The sequence below is a fragment of the Zeus faber genome, assembly GCF_960531495.2.
Source record: "Zeus faber genome assembly, chromosome: 15".
NCBI classification, from domain to species: Eukaryota; Metazoa; Chordata; class Actinopteri; order Zeiformes; family Zeidae; genus Zeus; species Zeus faber.
Window position 1 is genome coordinate 9,031,022 of NC_137194.1, and position 19,328 is coordinate 9,050,349.

Genomic DNA, 19,328 nt, shown 5'->3' on the forward strand with positions numbered 1-19,328 from the left:
CATACTTCACAAACCAAATCAGCAGCCCTGCTGGAGACGCAGACGCAGCTGAGCAGACAGACCGGGCCTCCCTCGCACAGCCGCTCAACTCGGCTCCAAGAGAAAGAAGGAAAAAAAAAAAAAAAAAAAAAAAAAAAAAAAAAAAAAAAAGGGAGGGTGGGTGGGGGTGGCGGTGGTGGGGGTGGGGGAGGAGGTGGTGTGGGCGAGGGATGCAGAGGAGGTCCCCTCCTTCCAGCGTGTGAGCCCTCCCTGACACCGGAGTGGAACAAAGCCCGTCATCACGTTCTAATCTCGAATTTCAGAGCTTTTTATTTCACCCAAATGCCACTCTGCCGGCCTTGTGAATTATTGACAGGCTGACACCGATGTGAAAGGACACATAAAAGAGGCTGAAAGCTGCGGCCCTGGAGGAGCCCGTCCCCTCCTATTGCGGCTGGGGGGGAGGGGGGGGGGGGGGGGGGGGGGGCGGGCGGCGGAGTTCAGCCCGTACTTTGGGACTGGATTGCAGCAGCGCGACTCCCGACGCCGGAACACGCGCTGCCCGGTGCGGTCAGAACAAGGACACCGGGCGCGTCGGCTGATTAACGTCACGCAAAACCAACCGGTGGCGGCGAGAGCCCTGCGAGCAGGCGGCGAGCTGCACACGGGCCCCGTCAGGTAATTTGGTGTTGACTATTGCTTGTCATCTCTCACCCCGGTTGAAACTTCACGTGGCCTCACCTGCCCGGGCATGCGGCCATTTCGTTTGCATGATGAAAGGTAAATTGAGGTAAGCCGCGTGTCAACGAGGGCGCCGCGCATCCATTATTTTTTTTTTTTGTCCGTTTCGCCTCTTCCACCATCCCTGCTGTGTCCGCATTTTTCCTCAAGATTAAGATGTGATGGGAAGAATCGAGGGATACAGTGATGATTGGTGCCACCCTTCCCACAAAAAAAAAAAAGAGAGAAAAAAAAAAAGGCGACACTTAAACACAGACGGATAAAGGCTGCAGAGGGAAACAAAGCCCTCGGTGGAGACGGGGACGAGGTGTTTGAGCTGCGCCCTAATCCACTTCATTCTCGTTGCTGGCCCCCTCGGGTCTCCGCAGCTTGTCCACCGGCTCGTTGATCTGTCCGTCGCCGCCTCGACGATCCAAGGTCTGCATGTTCAGACGTTCTACCCCACCCTCCTCCTCCTCCTCCTCCTCATCGTCCTCCTCCTGCTGCTCCTCCTCCCCCTGCACCTCCATGCGGACCTGGTCCTTCAGATCCAGGGCTAGCGGGACGCCCAGTCCCACCGCGCCCGTGTCGCCATTGACGGCCAGAGCCCCGTCAGGCCCGCCGAGTGCGTCCTGGGGACTGTGGCGGCCATCTTTGATGGGGGAGGAGTTGACCGACTCATTGCTGACGGGGGAGATGTCACTGCTGCTGTTGGTGTGGTTGACCGAAGACGGGCCGGAGACGGACGTGGTTTTGAGGGGGATCTGCCACGCTGGGATTGTGGGGACAGAGGGGGTGGCAGGAAACTGCCTCCTGCGTTGGACAGAGGAAGAACAAATCTGATGCCAAACCGAAAGGAAACGACCACGCTGGGGGTGTCAAGACAAAGGCTGTGTCCCGAAGGCCTGAGGAGTTACCGCTATAGCTCCGGCTGCAGGTGCTTTCGTTCGGACTGTCCCGCTTGGGCAGTAGACGGGAGCAGCGGCTAAAACCAGTTAGAAGCCAAAGCAGCTTCTGCAGAGGAAACATCGGAGTTTCCTACCAGGAAGTGTGTTACATTTTTTCCCCAGTTATGTCTGAACTCATCCCCAGAACGAAATGAATGAGGAATGACAATGTCATTCTCAGCACCGTAATCCCACATATATAACATTAATCTTAAGCCCCTTTCCCACATGGTTCCCGGTAAATTACTGGGATAACCTTTCTGGCACCGCAATTGATTTTCACTATTCACACAAGCAGCTACATTCACAAACATTTCCGCCTTGCGCCTTTTCACGCATGCCTTTAAATCTCGGCATCGATGGGGAAAAGGACAGTCCGTTGCAGCGTCGATGCGATCGTTTGGACAATCTGTTGGCACTGGACGTACAATCTAAGCCGGTGCCGTTTTTTGTTTTTTCCTGGCTCCTCTACTTCGCGTTCTTGTTCCGGCAATGTTACCGCTTCCATTCACAACACAGCCCTACCGGCATTTTCCCAGAATTGTGACTAGGTCTTGAGGTGGAAAACGTACTTCCCAGAATATCGACCCCTGCTCCTATTCATAAATGGGAACGCTCCCGGAACATTGCCAGGAAAGACTGCATGTGTGAAAGTGGTTGAAGCGGTCTCAGCTCAACGCTGCATGCTTCCTATCACTCATTTCCTCTAGGCAGCAGCAATGACTTCAGGCCTTCGAGACACATCCAGAATTGAGATGGTAAATCTGCCGTGTTTGGAGCAGCACGTGTAACCTCTTAGGAATGAATAAATAATAAATTTGATTGAAAAAAAATAAATAAATAAAAAATAAAAATTTTAAAACCTGAACTTCCTTAAAATAACAGATCATTGAAAGTCAATCAAAGTGTGAAACCACTTTCACAGGGAAATTATCAGCCAGAATTCAGCATATCACAATGGAAAAAAACCCCCAACATGGCTTTTTTTAACAGAGGGATTTAAAAGAAAGCACACTCTTAGCGCTTGCGTAGGCTTTAGTATGCAAACAAAGAATCGAGTGTAATTCTCATTATTACAGAAGAGAAAATAGCCTTTTCACCCAATTATCCAGATGTTTGTCACACCTGGTAAAGATGGTCTGAGATTCTTTATATATATATATATATATATATATATAAATAAATAAAGCATCGGTTGTAGCTTTTAAGATTAAAAAAAAGAAAGCTACATCTTAAATGCAGTAGACAAAAAGATGAAAAAAGAAAAAGAAAAACGTTTAAGCCAACTTGCATCATTTGAAAAGAAGGACAAGTTTGATACCAGATGGTGATTTTGCGTCTTTTAATTTGTGATTAACCTTTTGCAAACAAGGCCATTGTAATAAACAGAGGGAAAGTCAGGAAAACAAAACACGAAAGCTTATTACTGATTTTGATGTATTCGGTAAACAGCAGCATCCCCAACCTGACGGTTGCGAGGTGATTTTCATCTTCGTCAGTTTTCTGATGTAAAGCATTACTTGAAGCTTCATTAGCAGCAGTGATACATAATCATGCATGCTAATGACTGGTAAAATCAAGGTCTGCATTTAAAAACTAGTGACAGCCTGTGCCTGACATCACTGTGAATCTTGGCACTTTATGCATTTTAACCAGCTGGCATTTAACTGCACCAAAGGCAGCTAGGAATGTATGTGGAAAAGAATGTGACATCTCTCCAACTTGTCGTTTTGGAGTTCCTCTCAAAATCAAACATCACAATTGTTTTGATGAAAGAAAACTTTGATATCTGTAATCTGACGATATTTGAGCAATGTGGATATTATGACCAAGCAGGTAGAGTAGAGGCATCGCATCTTGCCAAGAATTTGTTTTTAACGAGACCTTGAAAATGTTTAACCTTGAGCGACTTAACAACTTCCTAAACCTGACTCGGAATTTTGTCAGTCCAATCGGATTCGCCTGTTCCATGCGAATATGCGAGAATTGGGCGAGGGAGGCAGGGCGCCATCCCGAGTGGGGCGATTGGGACTGTTATTGGAATGCACACTGACTGACAAACAAAAAAAAAAAAAAAAAAAAAGCAACTGCTTGACTTGAAGAATCTCAGTCGACTGACTCATGATTCTACTGATCAACTTTCAGGGGGGAGCCCTATTAAAAAAATCAAAAATTGATCTTAAAAAAAAAAAAAAAAAAAAAAAAGAAATAAAATAAAAAAAATCGGAAAAAATGTCTAAAATGCCCCAAATTACTGGATTTTGACTTTAACGGCCCATATCGATGTCAAATTGTGTTTTAGCCTGTTTACTTGTCAGCAAACACATATTACGTCACTGACAATCTTCCTGATTATAGCTAAAATTTTTCGATTTTTTCAATTTTGGTCAATTCATGGTGAGAATCTTACCTCCTGTTCCCGCTGACTATTACGGTAACAAATATTTTTGTCAAAGTTTTACTTAATTTTGCTGTATTTGTAAATTCCATGTTAAGACAATGGCTTCGCAATCCCCTCCAGCTTTTGAAATTATTGGAATTTGGAATACATAAACACATTAATAATTCTCAAATAACTGTTTGGGCTAAGACTTTAAGTGGGTGATGTTTAAAAAGAAATGCACTTTAACGTGAGGTATATTTCTAAATGGTGTCCTTCCTCCTGGCATCGATATCAGGACATGGAGATTTCCTCTTTTGCAGAGTCTCAAATGTTCAGGGATATAATCAGCAGATAAATAGTCATCATCTATTGCAAATGAAGAGGAGGATTACATCCTACAGTATAACCACCAGAATACAGAACCATTCCATGTTGTCATGCAAAGCTGTGGCGAGTGTGTGTGTGTGTGTGTGTGTGTGTGTGTGTGTGTGTGTGTGTGTGTGTTTAGTGTGCTACCTGCTGAGCAGTAGACCCTTCAAAGAGGCGATTTCAGCCTTCAAGTCCCCAACGGTCTGAGTGTCCAGGATGCGGTTGGTCGAGGAAGACGACTGGAAGATGAAATAAAGTGAGAAGGAACATAAGCTGCTGTTATACTGAATGCTCAAAGGCAAACAGAGACACAAACCTGCACATTTACAAACACACACACACACATCAATCTTCAATTCAGATAGCATGTCAGCACAAAGTCATGGTTGTGTTTTCTAACTTATTTCAACTTGTATACTATGTTTACTTGCTGCCATAGGGAAATAAAGAGAACAATATATAAAAAAAGGGGGGAAAAGAATGGGCCGCAGGCTTCAAGGTAAACAAATATAGCATATGCAAATGTGCAAAGCCACACGCTGTTGTGTAGTCAAGTTATCCATCACCATATAACAACTTCCCAGCCGCCTGCCTGCGAGCCTCCTGGGCGACCAGCGCTGACAGAGAGGAAGACAAACAGTCGCACTGCGGCCATATTTACAGTATGCATCGCTCAGAACGGACAGTCGGGGTGAATCATCCCCTTTTTACATAGTTTTCCATACTACCTAGGAAAGATTAGAATAGGTCAGTAGCCTCCTATTGAACAATGGGAGCATTCACAACGGCAGACCAAAGCTTGGCAGTTTGTTTTGCTCTTTTTTGTCTTTTATCAAAGGTGTGGGTTATCAGACAGGGACTGAGGGAGCATAAATTGCTATAGGGATCCGCGGATAATTGTGGCATCCTGTTAAATATTTGAATGGCAAATTGCTCTCAAAAATCTCTCTCTGCGCGGCCTTTTTTCTCCCCAAGGTAGGGAAACGCAGTCATTTGCCGGAGGAAAACACAAACTGAAGTCGTTTTTGAAATAAAGAGGCTGGAACACGGCAACACGGCACGTGAACTGAGGAGAATAAGAAAAAAAAAATAATAATCCACATTATTTGCCATAATCCCTCCGAGCTCCTGAGAACAAAAGACGAGAGTTCCACACAACAATTACTCCTGGCACTTCAAATCAAAAACAAACAAACAAACAAACAAATGATTCACCCAGCATCCTCCTGCAGCGGCTGGTGCTCTAGATCAGGGGTTCTCAACGTTGGGTCTGGGGACTCCCGAGGGTCCTTTGAGAGGTTCCAGGGGTCCCCAGCAAAATGATCAATAGATCATTGACTATTCAATAGATCATTGACCATAGATCACCAATTCATTAGCATTTCATTCATACGACCTTAGCACCATTAGATTACAGACCACTGTTATCTCCTTAACTATAGAATAGACCGGTAAGGAAGTTTGCAGAAAAATCATATCTAACAATAAAAATCTTCTCAGATTGGACTCGCAGAGACAGATTCTATCAAATGGGGCCCGGGGGTCCTAACGCGTATCAAATTGAGGATCCTCGATGTGAAAAAAAGGTTGGAAACCACTTCACTTGGTGTAGATGACTCACTCAGTGTTATTCCTGGAGAGAACCAGACTGAAGCTGGACAGATGGGACGGGAGGGGGGGGATTGGGTATGAGGGGGAAAAGTGGGATAAAAGAAAAACTAAAAACTGTAATTAAGGCGCTCCTGGCTCAACAGAGGCGGCTTGTTAGGAAGCGTGGACCCCCCATCGAGGGGAGAGGGATAACGTGGATTCCTTCGCTTGTAATTAAATCTAAAGAGAAATTAATTGAATCACATCTGAAAGGGATCAGACTCATTTGTAGCGGAGGGAGGGAGGCAGAGGAAAAGTGAGGAGAGAGTGTAAGTGAGGAGAGGCGGGCGGCGGCTTATCGGCGCCTAAACCTGGATGATAAGGAGCCGTGTTTTAGCGGAGGCCAGGTGAAGACACTCTTATTACAGCCTTCACCTCATTAGGACCATCTTAATCCCACACCTCCCCAAGGCATCTGCATAATAAGGCTGGAAACGGCTTCTCTCTCCCTTTACCGCTGGAGGAGGGAAAGAAAAGAAAAAACGACTGGTCTACAGAACGAGTTTAAAGGAAGGTGTACGTTGTACACTGCTCCAGACAAAGTGAACGTTTCATCTGGACATAGTATTTGCGTCATGTTTATGTGCGTGCAATTGACCAATTCAAATTTATAACTTGTTTCCATATTTTGGTGGCTTTTGACCGTCTTTACAAATGAGAAAAATTCAGTGAGTTAATGAAGTCAGATCATTTTAAAATGTAAACAAGCTCTCGACAGTCCTGCTTACTGGGGTGATAGTGCTGCAACTAATATGTCTTGGGTGGTTGCCTGGGTGACGCAGGGGTCAGCCCCTTTCTTCTGCTTAACTAAGTGCTTCCAAAGGAAAAAAAAATAAAAATAAATATATATATATTATATATATATATATATATATATATATACATACACATACATACATACGACAAGCACACACAGAAAGAACATCAGCTTTAGCAGCACCCAAGGATAGGCGAGCGCTAAATGAAGATAAATGCCTGTGGACCATTAGCAACAAGATAAGATCTCTAACAAGGCTTGTTTAAGAGTGTCTGAAGGCAAATTAATTCACAGTTACTCCACCGGCAGACAGTGTGTTTTCGTGTAATGCATGTATATTTATGATAGAATTAGTTTCAACGGGAAATCCCCAGAGGAGCATTTTTGAGTGGAAACACTGGTACAGTGCAATTGATTTTACTCTATTTATGCACTTTCCCACTGGCAGTTCGTCTTGTACAAGCAAAGAGGCGGTTTCTAATCTTCTATGTGCATCCACTAATGAAGAGAACTATCAGTGAGTTGCAACGGCGGGGCAAACACTGTTAACTGGCAGATTTGTAATGATAATGGAAAATAAATAAACTGACTGTTTAACATTGGGGAGGAATCAGCCTTAGGCCACTTCATCCTTGGACCAGGCGTTTAATAGCAGTGGTAAGAGGCAACAGCATGATAATTCTGTTAAAGATATATATGAATATATAAACATTGAAAAATAGGAAGCATTGCCATTGGTCCTGGAGTTTTCCAAGGTGGCAATTTGTAATGCCTGCATGTTTGGTCTGTGTGTGTGTGTGTGTGTGTGTGTGTGTGTGTGTGTGTGCGCATGTGTCGGTCTGTCTAAACGCGCTGCAATAATGAGGTCCCCAGTTTGGGGACAGAAGTCGCACGCTGCAACTCAGCGGTTTCCCAACTATGAAAAATGTTTACATAGTAGCTGAGGAAAGAGCGGCCTCCATGTGTTTCGGGTTAAAGACACATTTCCTCGCTGAGAGGTGTAATTGCCAAACACGGCGACTTTGAGCAGGGCGGTGTGGCAAAACCCAAAAGCCGCTAACGGTGAATAAGTAGTGAGGCGAATCCAACATGTGTTTCTGATCACACGGCAAGGAGCTGAAAACAATTTCCCAATTTCTCCCATGGCCCGAGACAACTAAGGGCCTTATTCAGACTCGCGGTGGAAAATTTAAGATCGACACCATAGCTATAAAGCAGGGTTTATGATTTGTTTAATGGGTGTTTTGAAGTGAAATATACTTTTTATACAGTACCACTGTCCAACAAGGCACTCATGGCAAATGAAGTAGACACGTTTTAATCCAATCTGTGTTTTGGCGATGACAAATGAAAAGAAAAACATCCCTCATTCCGCTGTGGCTCGGAGGTTTCTCATTGTTTAAAGTGGGGGCTGGTCCTTCGGCGCAACGGCGGCCGCACAGAGTTTCTCTTTCAAGTCGGCGCGAGTTAAATTAGAGCGCTGCTCGTGACAATGCCGTAGCGCTGATGTGGGCCCACACACTCCCTCAGCTCCATGTCAGGAAACCGTGTGGGAGAAAAAGAGCTTAAAACGCCACAAAGTGAGCTATGAATTGAACCTTTTTGATGAACCTCATCCAAGGAGGGGGGGGGGGGGATTCACATTTCTCCTCTTTGCTGGTGCCAAAGCAGATGTGTTCGCATATGTTTGTCCGCGATTTCCAGATGCTACAGTGAAACACCCACGTGCTTAACAAGCTGTGGACATAAAACATTATCTAAGATTGTCTCTTTTCCAAAGGCACTTTTTCCGGGGGCCCGTGGATCAGACGGAAATTTACAACCGGCGTCATAAAAGGAGCGCGTCATTTCATTCTTGCACTAAAGTTTGAAGTTTTTGAAGTGTCCCATTTAACAAACACTTACTCAATGCAGCACACCTTACAGTTAAAATCCCCCACAGATTATCAACATCGACCGTAAAAATCAAGGCAAAGAAAAGTGGCGTTATGTTTGAAAGATTACGGTCCTCATACTTTCTCGCAGACAGTTTGATCATGATTAATAATTCCGTCCAATACTAGTTCAATATAAGTCATTGTAGCGCAGGTACTTTTAGTACACAGAGGATGGAGGAGTCTCTAAAATGTAATAGATTTAACTGTAAATCTTACCTTTTACAATGCCCTAATTTCACACTTTCATTTTTTTCCTCGGTGCCTCAACTGAGAGAAGCTTGACTAGTTTAACATCAAATCACATCTCGTCCCTTTTGACTTTCGGACACTGCATGACGGGGGAAAAAAAAAAAACCTCCAGGAAACGGGAGCTCCATTAATCACAAGGCCTCGCGTGTCGGAATTCTTTTGCGTTTTGTGCGGCCGACAGCACCGGCAACAACGTTCGGCAACTTCAGAATCTCCCCAGGGCAGTTTGGTCCTCTCCGGTGACCGCTGGCCTTCTCCACAACCCCAAGTCGTGAGTGGAAGTTTTGATCAAACCTAGATTGTTCCCTTTTTGGTGACCAAGAAATGCCACGTCACCGGGCAGACCGTGACCTGAACGGCGTTGAGGCGGTCGTTACCTCTGATGTTGTCAGCTCCTGGGACAGCTCCTGGATTTTCTGCTGCTGCTGGACCAGGAGCTCCTGGACTGTGGCCATTGTCTGCTGAAGCTGGTTGACTGTGAACACACACACACACACACACACACACACACACACACACACACACACACACACACACACACACACACACACACACACACACACACACACACACACACACACACACACACACACACACACACACTATTTGTATTTTCTTTTTTTTTTCTCGTGTCCTTTTTATTATAAACTGAGCAGGATTGAAAGGAAGGCCTTGTCTCGGATTTGCAATCAAAGCTAATAACGAGTAACTTAAGTCCTCGCTTCTTGGTCATGGAGGGATTGGGCGGGTGGGCTACCTCTGTGCAGTGGATGGAGATATTAATCTCAAGTGTCTGAACTTAAATCAAATAACAGTCTCTAACCTTCCATTATCCGCCCAGACACTGCCTTCTAATGCATCTTAAATCCTCAAACGATCAACAAAGGAAAAAACAAGGCTCTCATTTGGGAGGAGGCTGCCAGACAAAATGTCCCCCCTAATCCCAATAAATATTGCTCTTTTTCCATTGACTTTGAAGATTGAATTAGTTCAAGTGTTGGTGTTGGAAGAGGGTGTATGATTTCAAATAACACCGGGCACAGTTTGTTGCCCCGTGCTTCTAGCCACCCGTGTATTACCAAACAATGCATTAAGTTTCCCCGAGCTGATTATATTACAGAAAACCAATAAACATACATATAAATCATGGCCGTGTAAAGTGTTAAATCAAGCCTAATGGGATTAACATCAACAGATATTGTGGCGGTTCACTGCTGAGGTTGTCAGACCAATGGTTAAAAGCTTGCCTACGCTACTGTCAACTGGACAGGATGTAAAGAGGCCTGCGCCAACATTAGCTCAAGGCAGGACAAAGGGAAGATCCTGCTTCGGGGAGTGCAAAACAGCACAGAGATAGTATTTCATTTTTCAAAAGATGTAAGATCTTGTAGTGACACCTGTGTTTAAGTGGGCGGAACGGTTCCAATATGGGTGTGGTGCTGAAATGTTTGATCCTTTCACGGTTGCAGAATCTTCTGGAATAATGAGCTTGGGCGTGAATTGTTGGTTTGACCGAAATAACAGCGCGGCGGAGACCTGCTCACGAGACCATCGCTCCGTGCCTCCACGCGCACTAACCTTTTTTTTGGGGGGATTTGTAAAAGGTGGCAGTTAAAGTCAAGGAAACTGGCCAAACAGTGTTTAAAAAGGTGTTAGTGGCCAGTTGTGCATGCTACACCAGGAGCTGCCCCACTTAGTCTTTATGGATGCCTCCCCTGCACCGCATCTCAGCGTTTCCAGATGTGTAGGACAATTTGCCAGACAGTATTACTGTACTACCAAAAACTGTTTTAAACCCGTTTGGACGAGACTGTTTGCTGTCCAACTCGTTTTGAGGATTTTGCAACGTCAAGGCACTCGGCAGAAACACAGAACTTCTTCCCCTCAGCTATCACAGATATTATGAAAGCAGGGCAAGAATGAGGTCAATGACTTTGGCCATGCATGAATCAGAGGAAGAGTTTGTAGCAGTGGTTATTGTGTGTGTGTGTGTGTGTGTGCATGCGTGCGTGCGTGCGTGCGTGCGTGCGTGCGTGAGAGAGAGTTCTGTCTGAGACGAGCAGACTTGTGAGGCTCGCAGATGCTGTGAGGAGGTCCCACATTGTGTATTCAGTAAATTATTCAGTAAATACTTCCATATAATGTACACTACATATGTCCAAGCCTGTCTCTGCCTTTAATGGCCAGCTGGTCACCAATATGGCTCCCACTGACAAAGAGTGCCCAAACAGCCGCACAATTCCATTACAGCCTGTGCCGTGCTGAAGTGCTTCCAAGATCCATTCATTAATTGTCTCTGTGAAGTTGTAGGGAAATCATAATGGGAGTCAAGGCCCCGAGTCTGGTGCTGGGGCTGCTGAGAGAGACTAATGCAGTCCCCATTCAAAGGGATTCATCACTCCATTGCGTCCGGCACTAGAGAAATACATGAACTTTAACAAAAGGGGGTTCAAGCAATTGGCAGCAGCCAGGCAGTTGGTCGCTATTACTCAGTGAGTGGAGGGGGGGGGGGGTAGAGAGATAGAGAGAGAGCGAAAGAGAGAGAGAGAGACACAGAGACACAGAGGGACAGACAGTGAGAGAAAGAGAGAGAGAAAGGGAGAGAGGGAGAGAAAAGAAGAGGAGAAACTCCATTGGTGTAATTGCAACCCCTCTTCCTCACTGTTAACTACAACAGTCATTAACTACAATAGCAGCTTGGCTACTGTAGTCACAGCAAAGTAGTTCTCAACGCTGGCTAAAGCAGGGACCCTGGCTTTCCGATTCGATTCCGACCGATTCGGTTCACGACAGGACCGGGGAGGGGGGCTCCAAGTGTGCGATCTTCAGAACCAGAGCGGGAGTGAAAATTGGTAGCAGGATAGCCGGCAGAAATGTGTTTGCATGGCCAGGCCAAAATGACCATGAAAGAGCTTAGATTTGTTAATCAGATTTGGTGCAGAGCAGGCTGCACGCAACCACTGCACCGGCCTCGCCCTTACTCCACAACACAATAGCACGGCTGCGATAGGATCGAGTGATAGCGACGACATTTTCATCTTTGCCGACAACGATGCAATCCAGAGGAACCGGCCGGTCTGCTGCTTCGTGTACAGCTCAAAGTTGTGACTCGCTTTAATGGGGCACTGTATGGAAAATAACCATGGCCATAACAATGGGTGCTTTGTATGGTTTAAGTTGGGTATATATTTGTCCTTGTTCCACCTTCACCTCCGCCCAACCAACACAGTTTGATTACCGTTAAGAATAATAATTATTGTGATTGACAATTAGTATTGAAAAAGAAGAGTTTTACTGTACTCCGTATCAGAGAACGGATACCCGAGCTGAACTTCGCTTCTGACTAACGAGACCAAACTTCCCCCGGCGTCTCCCTTCTCCCCACCTCCCACCATGTTTAATTACATTGACGAAGAGCAAGGAATGCATCTCTCTCCTTCCTCCCCTCCCTCCTCCCTCTATTGCATCCCCCTCTCTCCCCCCTCCCTTCGCTCCGTCTGACAGCCAGGTTGAGATTCCTCACCTGTCCGACATGGGAGCCGCACCTGTCAGTGCACACTTAATCACAGCGGGCCCAATGCTGAGCCCAGACGCCTCGCGCACAGGCGCGCGCACACACACACACACACACACACACACACACACACACACACACACACACACACACACACACACACACACACACACACACACACACACACACACACACACACACACACACACCACTGGAAAATTAAAATGAACTTTCTCGCCACCGATGGGGAGGTGAGTGGATGGTGGTAGTGGTGGCAGCGTTGGTTGCGAGTGGGGTTTGAGGTTGGCACACGCAGAGAGGGATGGATGAGGGTGGGGTGGGGGGGTGGGGGTGATGGGGGGAGGGGGGTGATTGGGGGGGGGGGGGGGTTGTCATTTCCCAACCCCTCATTAATATTCTGAGGTTAAGAGCTTTTCAGCGAAACGTAATTAATTGAGCCCGAGCCTGACAGTAAACAAGCAATTTCAAATTAAAGCGAAATGACAGCGGCGTCATTTGTTAAAAAACGTGCCGGGGCCCCCCTCGATTTTGGCGACAGATAAATGAAGGAAAATGTTAAGGAGGGAGAAAGTGATGAAGATATTAATCTTCACCTGTCTGTGTCAGCGTGCCACTCATCGCCGCGATGTTGCTCTCCATCCTCTGCAGATGCTTCTTGTCCTCGTGCCGACTCATGATGAGGGGAAGGATGTATTTCTGCAATTAAAAGAGGGACACGTCATTACGGTTCGGGGCGACAGAAAAAGGACAGAGCGAAGAGGATGAGGAGGAGGAGGAGGAAGGACGGAGTGCCGGCTTGGTTGCGGAGGGTCAAAGGCATTGTCTTATTGGACCGGGGCCCTCCATTGTCTAAACTGTCTGATAATGTGCACGCATTGTTATAGCTTCTGAGCAGCGAGAATGGATGTGTGCACACTGCGTAACAGCGTGAGAAAAAGAACAAACGCAAATGAGAAGCAGCAAAATGGGCCCATCGTTAACAGAATGACAAACATGATTTCGATCACAATGAAAACGACCCCCTTCCAAAAGCTGAATTAATGTCATTATCCAACGGCCTTTTGCAATTGAATGAACCCAACTCCATCAAGCAGTGCGTACGTATCACAGCCAAACGAGGACGCTTGTTATCTGGTGTGTTTTCCAGATGTGCCGTCTGAGAGCGTTTGAGTGAATCCTGTCCATGTGTTCGTGTGGCGCTGAGCTCAGCAAACGACCACGAGCAAACTCCACTCAAATCACAAACAGATGCATTTTAGGGCAAAAAAAAAAAAAAAAAAAAAAAAAAAAGTCATCAGTGTCAACATTTACAACAGCTAGTTTGGACCTCGCTGCCGCCCCGGACCAGCCCGTGATTTTCCTCCAACGCAGGTGGCGTCTGGCGCACACCTGAGTGCAAGTAATAAACACTTTTTAGAGAAAAAGATTAAATGAGTGTCAACACGTAGTAATTAATAAGCGGGCTGCTGGGAGCGCAGTGTTTACAAGGCGCTCCATAGCATAAATAAAGTATGGGCAGAAGCCTGGGCATATGGTGCGACTGCCGCTGCGCTCTAGTGACATGACAGCAGCCTGCGCTGTCCCGCCGAGGGATCCCACCTCCCAGGAAACCAGCGGCTGGCTCGTCCTGCTGCTGCAAGAGCCAGCGGACTGGAGCCATGGAGACTGTGGCTGTGTGAGGTAGACGGAGCGATGGATTGAGGGAGGAAGAGGAAGAAGGAAAGTTGACAAGACCTCTTGAAGAAAAATTGAGTTTTAGCCGGTTTACTAGTCAGCACGCATTTTACATTACACCCCTGACCATTTCCTGATGATTGCAGTTCACATTTTAGTATTTTTAACATTGTCTCTATTTGAAAAGTTACATAACTTTACTGTACTTTGTGTTTGTTAATCCCAATAAATACATTTAGATTGACCGCAAAATTGAATTAGGATTTTGTTTTAGAATAGGGGTAGGGGAAAATAGGCATATACACACACACACACACACACACAGGGTTCCAAATTATTATGCAAATTGGACTTCAGTGTCATAAACATTAAATCTTTTGTTTTTCAATTAAACTCATGGATGGTATTGTGTCTCAGGGCTCTTTGGATCACTGAAATCAATCTCAGACACCTGTGATAATTAGTTTGCCAGGTGAGCCCAATTAAAGGAAAACTACTTAAGAAGGACGTTCCACATTATTAAGCAGCCACAGGTTTCAAGCAATATGGGAAAGAAAAAGGTTCTCTGCTGCCGAAAAGCCTCAAATAGTGCAATGCCTTGGACAAGGTATGAAAACATTCGATATTTCACAAAAACTTAAGCGTGATCATCGTACTGTGAAGAGATTTGTGGCTGATTCAGAGCACAGACGGGTTCGTGCAGATAAAGGCATAATGAGAAAGGTTTCTGCCAGACGAATTCATGGGATTAAGAGAGCAGCTGCTAAAATGCCATTACAAAGCAGCAAACAGGTATTTGAAACTGCTGGTGCCTCTGGAGTCCCGCGAACCTCAAGGTGTAGGATCCTCCAGAGGCTTGCAGTTGTGCATAAACCTACTTTTGGGCCACCCCTAAGCAATGCTCACAAGCAGAAACGGTTGCAGTGGGCACAGAAATACATGAAGACACATTTTCAAACAGTCTTGTTTACTGATGAGTGCTGTGCAACCCTGGATGGTGCAGATGGATGGAGTAGTGGATGGTTGGTGGATGGCCACCATGTCCCTACAAGGCTGCGACGTCAGCAAGGAGGGGGCGGAGTCATGTTTTGGGCCGGAATCATGGGGAGAGAGCTGGTAGGCCCCTTTAGGGTCCCTGGAGGTGTGAAAATGACCTCGGCAAAGTATATAGAGTTTCTGACTGACCACTTTCTTCCATGGTACAAAAAGAAGAACCCTGCCTTCCGTTAGCAAAATCATCTTCATGCATGACAATGCACCATCTCATGCTGCAAAGAATACCTCTGTGTCATTGGCTGCTATGGGCATAAAAGGAGAGAAACTCATGGTGTGGCCCCCATCCTCCCCTGACCTCAACCCTACTGAGAACCTTTGGAGCATCCTCAAGCAAAAGATCTATGAGGGTGGGAGGCAGTTGGCATCAAAACAGCAGCTCTGGGAGGTTATTCTGACATCCTGCAAAGAAATTCAAGCAGAAGTTCTCCAAAAACTCACAAGTTCAATGGATGCAAGAATTGTGAAGGTGATATCGAAGAAGGCTCCTATGTTAACATGTAACTTGGCCTGTTAAGATGTTTTTGATTGAAATAGCTTTTGATTTCAGTAAATATGACCTCCTAATGCTGCAAATTTAACAAATGACCATTTTCAGTTCTTTACAACCTATAAAATGTTTTGAAACTCTGTAATAATAATTTGGAACACTGTATTTTGAGTTTTTTTATTTTTAAATGTTATCATTGGGGGGTTTGTTCAATAACATTTGAATTATACCCTAATGGTTGATGAAAATCAGAGAAAAATATAATTTGCATAATAATTTTGATTAAAAAAAATAAAAAATTATATATATATATATATATATATATATATATATATATATATATATATATATATATATATATATATATATATACAGACACGTATTTAGTTGTCTGAAATGACAAAACAATAACACCATTACTTTGAAGATGAAAATTAGGTAACCTTGACAAACATATCGTTCAAATCTTCCAAAACTCAAAAATAGAGACCAAATTAAAAACAGCCTAAAGACTCAGTCCTTTATGGAAGGAAGAAATCTTCAGGGTTTGCATATGATGTACATCTTGTGTATGTGAGCAGAGGCCACGCTGCGTACAGGCCACGCTGCGTACAGGCCACGCTGCGTACAGGCCACGCTGCGTACAGGCATGTGGTGCACGGCACACGCACACACCCACGCAAACACACATCCCGAGTGAATTTGTCATACAGGGAAAAGAGCTACTGCAGGAACCCTCGTCCTCCTCTAAAAATCAAAGTAATGGCTTCCACATGCCACTCAGGGCCCGACTAACAACCGCTGTGGGATTAATGGCACTCTGGGACAAGAGGCCTCGCAGGCTCATGTTCCAGAACTGCGAAGCTCAATAAAATAAGGGTGATTATTTTTAGACAGTTGAATATCAAAAGATGGTTATGTGCTGCGTTAGCAACTTTATATAAAAAATAAAATAAAATCTGAAAATAAATGTCCAATAGGAGGAGGTAGCGGGAAAGGAAATTAGGAGGTTGTGAGGTTGCTAAATGAGCTCATGCTCTGATGTAAAGCAGAGAGGCTTTAACAACTCGACCAGAGGCATGTTGCACAGAGGCGCCTTTTACTCCAGCGCCATAACTCATCGTGCACTGATGCAGTCCCAAAGCCCAAATATATGGATGGAATATCAGCGGTTGACTGTACTGACAGATTTAACCTCACGCTGTGCGTCATCTATCAGTATTTTAGGGGATAATGAAAACCGTATTAGAGTGAAGTCACAAGCGGGACGGTACGTTCGCTTCAGCAACCTACCTTGTACAGATGATGCAGCCCAAAGGCCATGCCCACCATGAGGACTGTGAGAGCACCGTAGTCCCTCCATCTGTAGCCTGCTGGACCTGGACAAGAACCAGAGTGCTTGGCAAAACATTTAAGGTGAAAAGGGAACATTAATGAATTATGTGAAGCAGTGAAAGATGTGTTCAGCTTTGTACTATATTGTATATGCTGTTGACATGTGTTCTACACGTGCAATTTCTGTGAAATCGGCATTACTGTGAGTCCAAAACCTCTTTTCCCCTAAGGGAGCAATAAAGGTGTATTGCATGGTAATTATTGTTCTAAACAGAAAGAACAGTAAACTTATCGTCAATGAGGTGGATTTACTTCTATTACAAGGCAGCAAGGGTAGAGGCTTCCTCACTGAAAGAATAAAGACCCCAAAAAAAAGGTTTTGCCTCGTCTGCCACACACCTCTTTGAAAACAATGCATTTCTTCATCATTGTGTGACATTTGCAATTCCGCATGAACAAACATCACTTCCTGCTCTTCCAGAAAGAGCACTTTTGTCATCTGCTTATTTTAAATTGGGACCAGGCAGGATGTAAATATATAAACCTTCAAAAACCAGAAGGGTCAGAAAAGTGAGTGCGTGTGTGTTTGTGTGAGCGTGTGAGAGAGAGTGTGTGTGTGTGTGTGTGTGTGTGTGTGTGTGTGTGTGTGCGCGTGTGTGTGTGTGCGTGTGTGTGTGTGTCTGCGTATGAAAGTGTGTGTTTGTTTTGAAATATTGATTGTCGTTGAGTGACAGTAAAGTGCGTCATTGTGTGAGCTGTCAGCTGGGTGGGCCAACTGTCTTTCACGAGAAATTTCCAGACATAAGAGAACCATTCAAGGGAAAATGTCACTAAACAACAAAAGGCTCTGTGAAGGAAACATGAGAGTTTTTCCTTCCTATTTTCCTTGGTCGAGCCCAAATGAATTAGAAATTATGATGGATTACTAGGACACTGGAGTGTACCGCTGATATTCTATTACAGCTCTAATTTCACATCACAAGTTATGTGATAGATATGTTTACTGGCTCAAAGGAAGTACAGTGGATTGATTTTGTGCCCTGACACTTGTATGATATGACATGCAAATTAAATGAGGAGACCAGGCATCGGAGTTGGTCTATACAGAACACTTTCCAAGGTGCATGCAATACGGTTTTCCACGCTCAAGGGCATGTTCCAACACGCTGGTGCATTTGGGGATGAACCCACCACCTTTTCTATTGAAAATTCTAAATCACTCCCCGCAGTCCATATGGTAACCACATAAATTTGTGTCTTCATCAACATTACGGCCGCGATGGATTGTCGCCTATCCCAGAATGCTGTGCATTTGAAAGGCCTTGGAGTCCTTGGGATGGGCGCTTGACCCTGAATGAGCCTCTCCGCATCACTGGGGGTCTTCGCTTGCTCTCTTCCCCCTTTCACAACCCTCCATTCTTCCAATCTTTCCATTTTTTCCCCTCTCTGCCATCTTCCCTTTTTTATTTGGTCACTTAAGGCGTGGAGCTGTGGTCTCCATCCCCCGTTTTTCCAATCTCCTCTCAAATTTATTGGGTTCAGTGGAGGCCTTCCTGTCCTTCCGCCACGTGGAAATAGAGATCAGAGTATCCATTACTCCGACAGAGATGGATGCGGGTCCCCGTGCGCCGTCCCCATAACAAGGACATCAAAGGGAGGTAGCCCCCTCTTTTCGGCGTGACCCCCTGTACAAGACTACCCGCTCTCACCTCATTATGCAGCTCCCTTATAGCCGTTTTGATATAAAACCCCCACTATGGACGGAGAGCTGCGAGTCTCCCTAACTACATGGCCATCCCATCAACATCACTTTCATTACAAAACATGAGATGCCGTGGGAGTCAAGGACAGTGTGGTAATAAATGAGGGTGGAATACATCTGGAATCATTGTCATACGGGTTAAGCATTATGCAGACTTCATTCTGCATTGGTAAATCAGTGGACAGCGCTCATAACCTGCTGAGGTAATAAAGATAGGGGTTGAGGTGTGGGGTCTTGCCGGGGTGAACCCTTGAAACGGAATGGCAGGGGCGATTTCACAAGATTGCTCCAAGACAATGTCCCTTTCCCAGTATGGTAGTAGGGTTTTGGTGAATTTGGTACAGTCATATTAATAAACACGCAGCTGCTTGTAGAAGTAGTGGTAATATTTGGACATGGAATCAGTTTCTAAAATGAAAAAACATAAAATACCTCAAAAAATGCTCCCCCCCCCCCTTTGGGATAAAAAAAATAAAATAAAAAATCGA

The 19,328-nt window shown here is 45.1% G+C and overlaps 1 protein-coding gene across 1 annotated transcript in view; it reads right to left on the reverse strand.

Moving 5' to 3' along the window:
* Nucleotides 1-1,043: 1,043 nt before the first annotated feature.
* pex14 (peroxisomal biogenesis factor 14) overlaps nt 1,044-19,328 on the reverse strand; it is a gene marked incomplete at its 3' end in the record, with an annotated part of 51,657 nt that continues 33,372 nt past the window's right edge. The window contains exons 5-9 of the mRNA XM_080015465.1: nt 17,037-17,122; nt 13,120-13,222; nt 9,369-9,466; nt 4,546-4,637; nt 1,044-1,512 (exon numbers count right to left, since the gene is read on the reverse strand). Of these exons, the coding sequence (XP_079871591.1) occupies nt 1,044-1,512; nt 4,546-4,637; nt 9,369-9,466; nt 13,120-13,222; nt 17,037-17,122 (848 nt within the window). The remainder of the gene's footprint in view (nt 1,513-4,545; nt 4,638-9,368; nt 9,467-13,119; nt 13,223-17,036; nt 17,123-19,328) is intronic.